Source organism: Parasteatoda tepidariorum, chromosome 11, assembly GCF_982258835.1.
Source record: "Parasteatoda tepidariorum strain Cologne lab strain chromosome 11, Ptep-v5.0, whole genome shotgun sequence".
In the NCBI taxonomy this organism is placed as follows: domain Eukaryota; kingdom Metazoa; phylum Arthropoda; class Arachnida; order Araneae; family Theridiidae; genus Parasteatoda; species Parasteatoda tepidariorum.
Window position 1 is genome coordinate 101,339,430 of NC_141765.1, and position 9,750 is coordinate 101,349,179.

At 31.3% G+C, this 9,750-nt stretch overlaps 1 protein-coding gene across 1 annotated transcript; it reads left to right on the forward strand.

Moving 5' to 3' along the window:
• The first annotated feature begins 2,861 nt into the window (after positions 1 to 2,861).
• LOC147802050 (uncharacterized) lies at positions 2,862 to 3,827 on the forward strand. The gene has a single exon (XM_087154562.1). It carries the CDS (start codon positions 2,862 to 2,864, stop codon positions 3,825 to 3,827), a length of 966 nt encoding a protein of 321 aa, XP_087010688.1.
• The last annotated feature ends 5,923 nt before the right edge of the window (positions 3,828 to 9,750 follow it).

Below are 9,750 nucleotides of genomic sequence, written 5' to 3' on the forward strand. Positions count from 1 at the left end.
CCGTATCTAACTCTAAAATAACGAAATCCATTGGCATACAATACAATGAAGAAGAAACAGACCCACAGAATACGAAATTTAAAACCTTACTTCCCAAAAAATTTGTCAGTACATCCACAACAAAATACTCTAATGCAACTCAACCGACACCCAGCACTTCAAAATCATTACCTTCTCAGCCCTCTCCACAACCCTCTCAACAGACTCCTTCGCAAAAGAATCCTAGTAGCAATCAATATATAAAAATTACACCTCAACTAGCAAGTGTCTTGCATAAAAAACTATCTCAATCACCAATGATTAGCAAAGCTAAGTTTGTTTCTAAAGGCAGACAAAATCGTTTTGACAAAAACCGTAAAAAACTTATAAATAACAAAAAAGATTCTCAATCTGAAGAAATGTACACTGATGAAGATGGCACCGACTCGGAAATGCAAATTGAAAAGGGTATGGAAACGCCTGTTAACCTAAGCCCTAAAAACACAAAATTTAAAAAATAAATAATGGGAAAAAAAATACTATCTTGGAACTGTCGGGGCTTTTATATCAACTTGCCCGATATCAAAGACATTATCGAAAAACACAATCCCGTCTGTTTTGCTCTCCAGGAAACATTTTTGAAATCAGAGCAAAATGCTACGTTAAAAGGATATACCCACATAAGAGAAGACTGTATAACTGGTAATAAAGCATGCGGTGGTGTATCAATTTTGATATCAAAAAATTATCCATTTTCCAAATTTCCACTTTCAACTCCATTACAAGCTATAGCAGCACAAATAACGTTTCAATCACTCATAACAATATGCTGTATTTACCTCCCACCGAACCAAACTGTTACACAATTAGAACTTGACAAACTAGTTACTCAATTACCAATACCTTTCATAATCACGGGAGATTTAAATGGGCATAGTGTAATGTGGGGAAGTGATGATAATAATTCACGCGGCAATCAAATAGAAAAGTTAATTGACGATCACCAACTCTGTTTACTGAATACCGATGAAAAAACGCACTTCCATTTCCCATCTAGAACATTTCATGCTGTCGATCTAACGCTATGCTCACCACGTATTTATCCAGTATTGAAGTTTTCTGTCGGGGGTGATCTCTATCACAGTGATCATTTCCCTCTCATAATTAAAGTTTCACAACCTGGATCTGCAACTACAGGGCATTTTCCAAAATTACGTATAAATCTAGCAAACTGGCCTCTTTTTCAGAAATAATTTTTTCTAAATGAAGACATCATTGATAATACCGATATTGAAGAAGCCACATCATATGTTACAAACGCTTTAATATCTGCAGCCGAAAAATCCATTCCGTATACAACACAAAAACTACCAAAATATCCTAAGCCGTGGTGGAATAAAGATTGCAATAGAACTATTAGAAAACAAAGACAAGCCTGGAGAAAATTTCGTCGTAATCCAACAATTGAAAACTTAATACTATTTAAACAAGCGCGGTCACTAGCTCGAAGAATTCGCAGACAAAGTCAGAGAGATTCGTGGATTAAATATGTAAGTGAAATAACAAGTAATACTAAATCAGCAGTAGTATGGAAGAAAATTAAAATAATTTCTGGAAAGTATACTTCCTCTCCAATTCCACATTTAATAGAGAACGGTAATAAAATCACAGACCTTAAAGAAATCGCTAACACATTAGCCAAAAACTTTTCCTTCGCCACCAGTAAAGAAAATTACCTCCAATCCTTTCAAAACTATAAATCCCGAATAGAGAAAATAGCTCTAAAACCCCCTTTACGTAGTGACGATTATAATTCACCTTTAACGATGCATGAACTAAAGTCTGCTATAATTAAATGCAAAGAAACATCCCCAGGCCCTTATAATATCCATAATAATATGTTTAAGCATCTATCAGACTCTCAACTCCACTCACTTTTACGTCTTTTCAATAAAGTATGGTTAGAAAGACAGTTTCCTTCAGTTTGGCGCAAATCATATGTTGTTGCTGTTCCTAAGCCAGGAAATGATTTGGAAAATCCTTCAAATTATCGACCAATTGCTCTAACTAGCTGCCTGTGCAAACTTCTTGAACGCATTATAAATTCAAGATTAGTATACGTATTAGAATCCCGAAAAATTTTATCAAATAAGCAAAGCGGCTTTCGCAAATGCAGCTCCACAGTTGACAACCTCATGCTCCTGGAAACAGACATTCGCGAGGCTTTTCTCAAGAGACAACATCTCGTAACAATATTTTTCGACATAGAGAAAGCTTACGACCGAACATGGCGATATGGAATTTTACGAGACCTTTTAAACCATGATATTACCGGTAATATGTTTTATTTTATACAAAACTTTTTAACTAACAGGATATTTCAAGTAAGAATGAATAATATTTTATCAGATACTTTTATTCAAGAGGAAGGTGTACCTCAGGGCAGTGTAATCAGTGTAACGCTATTCCTAATAAAAATAAATGAAATTTTATCTATTTTACCTCCCACAGTGGATGGAAGATTATTTGTTGACGATCTCCGCATTTCTTGTAAAGCTTCTCACATGAACACAATTGAAAGACAATTATAAAATTCCATTAATAAACTATTGAAGTGGGCAGAATTAAATGGTTTTACCTTTTCATCGAGTAAAACATCTTGTATGCATTTTTGTAGACGAAGAGGACTACATCCTGAGCCCGAACTTTACCTGAATAGATTTCGCATTCCAGTTTTAAATGAGACAAAGTTTCTTGGTATGGTTTTTGACTCAAAATTAACTTTTAAACCCCATATTCAATATTTAAGAAAAGCTTGTAACACAAAACTAAATTTACTGAAAGTTTTAACAAACTCATCTTGGGGGGCAGACACGAATTCAATGTTAAAAATCTATCGAAGTGTTATCCGATCAAAACTTGATTATGGCTGTATTGTTTACGGTTCTGCTAGAAAATCAGCTCTAAAATATCTTGACACAATTCACAACGCAGGAATACGTATTGCCACTGGAGCATTCCGAACCTCTCCAATTAAGAGTTTAAATGTACTCTATCATGAACCATCCCTCTCTACGCGGCGAAAAAAGTTATCATTAAATTACTATTTTCATATCAAGAGCCATCCTTACCATCCTATTTATCATAACATTTTAATGCCCAATTACGAAAGACTTTTTATGAACAGACCATTTTCAATACCAACTTTCGGTTTGAGGAAGAAAAAACTTTTAGCTGATCTTAATCTAGAGGATTTTAGTATCTTACCGACTTTTCCGCCAAAACCTCCTTGGAAATTGACCCAGGTTCAAACCCTAGACGTTTTTAAAAATTTGACAAAAGGACAAACTACAGATGTCATTTATCAACAGACTTTTAAATCTCATAGAGAAGAATATTCTGACTATAAATCTATCTATACCGATGGGTCTAAAAGTGCAGGTCACACGGAGAGCGGAGTTAAATTTCCTGATTGTACCATTTCAGAAAAACTTCATCCAAACTGTTCAGTATTTACTGCTGAATCTCATGCCATACTCTTAGCTCTTCAGTACATATTAACCCAGAAACGCACAAAATGGTTTATATATTCTGATTCAAAAAGTTGCATTGCAGCTCTACATAACCGATCTCCTAATCCTCACTCCATTTTCAATAAAATTTTAGACACTTATGATAATTTGTTACAGGTAGGACATAAAATAACTTTTTGCTGGATCCCAGGTCATACAAATATAGCAGGAAACGAAGTTGCTGACTCAATAGCAAAATCAACAAACAATCTATCGAACAATCCGCTGACTTATTCTGACGTAAAAAAATCAATTCAAAATATTCTCGAATCATAATGGCAAAACTGTTGGAAGAATGAAACTAATAACAAACTACACGCCATTAAAACTTACATACAGCCTTATAAACAGTTAAACATCAGTCGAAGACTTGAAGTGCTTTTAAACCGCTTGCGTATTGGCCACACACGAATAACTCATAAACACCTTTTTCTAAACGAACCAGAACCAGAATGCACAAATTGTAAAGAACCTTTAACTGTTATACATTTTTTTAAAGAATGCAGTAAATTTAAAAACCAGAGACTGCGTCATTTTGGTACCTTCCATCCGTCATTGTTTTCACTAATTGGAGATGATTTTCACTCTAACATTTTCTCATACCTTAAAGATATTGGCATTTATACATCTATCTAGTTTTTAAACCAAAACAGAATTGTGAACCTAGCTGTAGAATATCTACCTAGTTGGAGGCGCGATATAGCCAAAACTGGCTCTTGCGCCAAAAACCCAAACAACCCAAATATGAAGCAAAGATTGAAGGAAACTAGTTTTCTCTCTAAACTGATATTTATAAACTGATATCAAAAAATTTTAGTTAGGAAAAATTGCCGAACAAAATCGTAAAGATCCTTTTACGAATTCAACGAATTTTAATGAATACAATAAAATAAAATTATTATCTTGTTCTTGAATTAGAATTCAAAATTTACACTGAAATGCATTTATATAAACCGAGGAATAATATTCGAAATTATATAGTTAATCATAATTTATATAAACCAAATATTAAACTTATAATAATCATAATAATCATATATTATTCAAGAAAGAAAATAAATATGAAATGAATAAGTTGCTTTTTACAGCTATAAGTAAATATAAAAAATGCCGCCCAAAGGGAAGTGCCGCCCGGTGCGGACCGCACCCACCGCCCCCCCCCCTAGGTACGCCACTGTTTCAATGAAATATACAATTATTAGATTTAGTTTAGTGACTGCGTGAATAGGGTGTTGGAATATTTCTCGATTCTTGTCTATATGTAAGATAAATATAAAAGTTCTGCGGAAATAATTAAATATCAAGCAAAGATTGGAGGAAACTAGTTTTCTCTCTAAATAAAGAAATAACTACAACATGTTAATGAAGCATACAATTAATTGCGAAAATAGATACTTAGATTTAGATTAGTGACTGCGGGAATAGGGTGTTGGAATACTTCTCCATTCTTGTCTATATGCAAGACAAATATAAAAGTTCTGCGGAAATAATTAAATATGAAGCAAAGATTGGAGGAAACTAGTTTTCTCTCCAAATAAAGAAATAACTTCAACATATCAAAGAAGTATACAATTAATTGAGAAAATAGATGCTTAGATTTAGATTAGTGACTGCTTAAATAGGGTGTTGGAATATTTCTCGATTCTTGTCTATATGCAAGACAACTATAAAAGTTCTGGGGAAATAATTAAATATGAAGCAAAGATTGGAGGAAACTAGTTTTCTCTCTAAATAAAGAAATAACTACAACTTATCAATGAAGTATACAATTAATTGAGAAAATAGATGCTTAGATTTAGATTAGTGACTGCTGAAATAGGGTGTTGAAATATTTCTCGATTCTTGTCTATATGCAAGACAAATATAAAAGTTCTGCGGAAATAATTAAATATGAAGCAAAGATTGGAGGAAACTAGTTTTCTCTCTAAATAAAGAAATAACTACAACATATCAATGAAGTAAACAATTAATTGAGAAGATAGATGCTTAGATTTAGATTAGTGTTTGCGTGAATAGGGTGCTGGAATATTTCTCGATTCTTGTCTATATGCAAGACAAATATAAAAGTTCTGAGGAAATGATTAAATATGAAGCAAAGATTGGAAGAAACGAGTTTTCTCTCTAAATAAAGAAATAACTACAAAATATCAATGAAATATACAATTATTAGATTTAGTTTAGTGACTGCGTGAAAAGGGTGTTGGAATATTTCTCGATTCTTGTCTATATATAAAAGTGCTGCGGAAATAGTTAAATATGAAGAAAAGATTGGAGGAAACTAGTTTTCTCTCTAAATAAAGAAATAACTAGAACATATCAATGAAGTATACAATTAATTGAGAAAATAGATACTTAGATTTAGATTAGTGACTGCGGGAATAGGGTGTTGGAATACTTCTCGATTCTTGTCTATATGCAAGACAAATACAAAAGTTCTGCGGTAATAATTAAATATGAAGCAAAGATTGGAGTAAACTAGTTTTCTCTCCAAATAAAGAAATAACTACAACATATCAAAGAAGCATACAATTAATTGAGAAAATAGATGCTTAGATTTAGATTAGTGACAGCGTGAATAGGGTGTTGGAATATTTCTCGATTCTTGTCTATATGTAAGATAAATATAAAAGTTCTGCGGAAATAGTTAAATATGAAGCAAAGATTGGAGGTAACTAGTTTTCTCTCTAAATAAAGAAATAACTACAACATATCAAAGAAGCATACAATTAATTGAGAAAATAGATGCTTAGATTTAGATTAATGACTGCGTGAATAGGGTGATGGAATATTTCTCGATTCTTCTCTATATGTAAGAATGATAAAAAAGTTCTGCGGAAATAATAAAATATGAAGCAAAGATTGGAAGAAACTAGTTTTCTCTCTAAATAAGGAAATAACTACAACATATTAATGAAGTAAACAATTAATTGAGAAGATAGATGCTTAGATTTAGATTAGTGTTTGCGTGAATAGGGTGTTGGAATATTTCTCGATTCTTGTCTATATGTAAGATAAATATAAAAGTTCTGCGGAAATAATTAAATATGAAGCAAAGATTGGAGGAAACTAGTTTTCTCTCTAAATAAAGAAATAACTACAACATATCAAAGAAGCATACAATTAATTGAGAAAATAGATGCTTAGATTTAGATTAATGACTGCGTGAATAGGGTGCTGGAATATTTCTCGATTCTTGTCTATATGCAAGACAAATATAAAAGTTCTGAGGAAATGATTAAATATGAAGCAAAGATTGGAAGAAACTAGTTTTCTCTCTAAATAAAGAAATAACTACAACATATCAATGAAATATACAATTATAAGATTTAGTTTAGTGACTGCGTGAATAGGGTGTTGGAATATTTATCGATTCTTGTCTATATGTAAGATAAATATAAAAGTTCTGCGGAAATAATAAAATATCAAGCAAAGATTGGAGGAAACTAGTTTTCTCTCTAAATAAAGAAATAACTACAACATATCAATGAAGTATACAATTAATTGAGAAAGAGATACTTAGATTTAGCTTAGTGACTGCGTGAATAGGGTGATGGAATATTTCTCGATTCTTGTCTATATGCAAGACAAATATAAAAGTCCTGCGGAAATAATAAAATATGAAGCAAAGATTGGAGGAAACTAGTCTTCTCTCTAAATAAAGAAATAACTACAACATATCAATGAAGTAAACAATTAATTGAGAAGATAGATGCTTAGATTTAGATTAGTGTTTGCGTGAATAGGGTGCTGGAATATTTCTCGATTATTGTCTATCTGTAAGATAAATATAAAAGTTCTGGGGAAATAATTAAATATGAAGCAAAGATTGGAGGAAACTAGTTTTCTCTCTAAATAAAGCAATAACTACAACATGTTAATGAAGTATACAATTAATTGAGAAAATAGATACTACTTAGATTTAGTTTAGTGTTTGCGTGAATAGGGTGCTGGAATATTTCTCGATTCTTGTCTATATGCAAGACAAATATAAAAGTTCTAAGGAAATGATTAAATATGAAGCAAAGATTGGAAGAAACTAGTTTTCTCTCTAAATAAAGAAATAACTACAACATATCAATGAAATATACAATTATAAGATTTAGTTTAGTGACTGCGTGAATAGGGTGTTGGAATATTTATCGATTCTTGTCTATATGTAAGATAAATATAAAAGTTCTGCGGAAATAATAAAATATCAAGCAAAGATTGGAGGAAACTAGTTTTCTCTCTAAATAAAGAAATAACTACAACATATCAATGAAGTATACAATTAATTGAGAAAGAGATACTTAGATTTAGCTTAGTGACTGCGTGAATAGGGTGATGGAATATTTCTCGATTCTTGTCTATATGCAAGACAAATATAAAAGTCCTGCGGAAATAATAAAATATGAAGCAAAGATTGGAGGAAACTAGTCTTCTCTCTAAATAAAGAAATAACTACAACATATCAATGAAGTAAACAATTAATTGAGAAGATAGATGCTTAGATTTAGATTAGTGTTTGCGTGAATAGGGTGCTGGAATATTTCTCGATTCTTGTCTATATGCAAGACAAATATAAAAGTTCTGAGGAAATGATTAAATATGAAGCAAAGATTGGAAGAAACGAGTTTTCTCTCTAAATAAAGAAATAACTACAAAATATCAATGAAATATACAATTATTAGATTTAGTTTAGTGACTGCGTGAAAAGGGTGTTGGAATATTTCTCGATTCTTGTCTATATGCAAGACAAATATAAAAGTTCTGCGGAAATAATTCAATATGAAGCAAAGATTGGAGGAAACTAGTTTTCTCTCTAAATAAAGAAATAACTACAAAATATCAAAGAGGCATTCAATTAATTGAGAAAATAGATGCTTAGATTTAGATTAGTGACTGCGTGAATAGGGTGTTGGAATATTTCTCTATTCTCGTCTATATGGAAGATAAATATAAAAGTTCTGGGGAAATAATTAAATATGAAGCAAAGATTGGAGGAAACTAGTTTTCTCTCTAAATAAAGAAATAACTACAACATGTTAATGAAGTATACAATTAATTGAGAAAATAGATACTTAGATTTAGATTAGTGACTGCGTGAATAGGGGGTTGGAATATTTCTCGATTCTTGTCTATATGTAAGATAAATATAAAAGTTCTGCGGAAATAATTAAATATGAAGCAAAGATTGGAGGAAACTAGTTTTCTCTCTAAATAAAGAAATAACTACAACATATCAAAGAAGCATACAATTAATTGAGAAAATAGATGCTTAGATTTAGATTAATGACTGCGTGAATAGGGTGTTGGAATATTTCTCGATTCTTGTCTATATGCAAGACAACTATAAAAGTTCTGGGGAAATAATTAAATATGAAGCAAAGATTGGAGGAAACTAGTTTTCTCTCTAAATAAAGCAATAACTACAACATGTTAATGAAGTATACAATTAATTGAGAAAATAGATACTACTTAGATTTAGTTTAGTGTTTGCGTGAATAGGGTGCTGGAATATTTCTCGATTCTTGTCTATATGCAAGACAAATATAAAAGTTCTAAGGAAATGATTAAATATGAAGCAAAGATTGGAAGAAACTAGTTTTCTCTCTAAATAAAGAAATAACTACAACATATCAATGAAATATACAATTATAAGATTTAGTTTAGTGACTGCGTGAATAGGGTGTTGGAATATTTATCGATTCTTGTCTATATGTAAGATAAATATAAAAGTTCTGCGGAAATAATAAAATATCAAGCAAAGATTGGAGGAAACTAGTTTTCTCTCTAAATAAAGAAATAACTACAACATATCAATGAAGTATACAATTAATTGAGAAAGAGATACTTAGATTTAGCTTAGTGACTGCGTGAATAGGGTGATGGAATATTTCTCGATTCTTGTCTATATGCAAGACAAATATAAAAGTCCTGCGGAAATAATAAAATATGAAGCAAAGATTGGAGGAAACTAGTCTTCTCTCTAAATAAAGAAATAACTACAACATATCAATGAAGTAAACAATTAATTGAGAAGATAGATGCTTAGATTTAGATTAGTGTTTGCGTGAATAGGGTGCTGGAATATTTCTCGATTCTTGTCTATATGCAAGACAAATATAAAAGTTCTGAGGAAATGATTAAATATGAAGCAAAGATTGGAAGAAACGAGTTTTCTCTCTAAATAAAGAAATAACTACAAAATATCAATGAA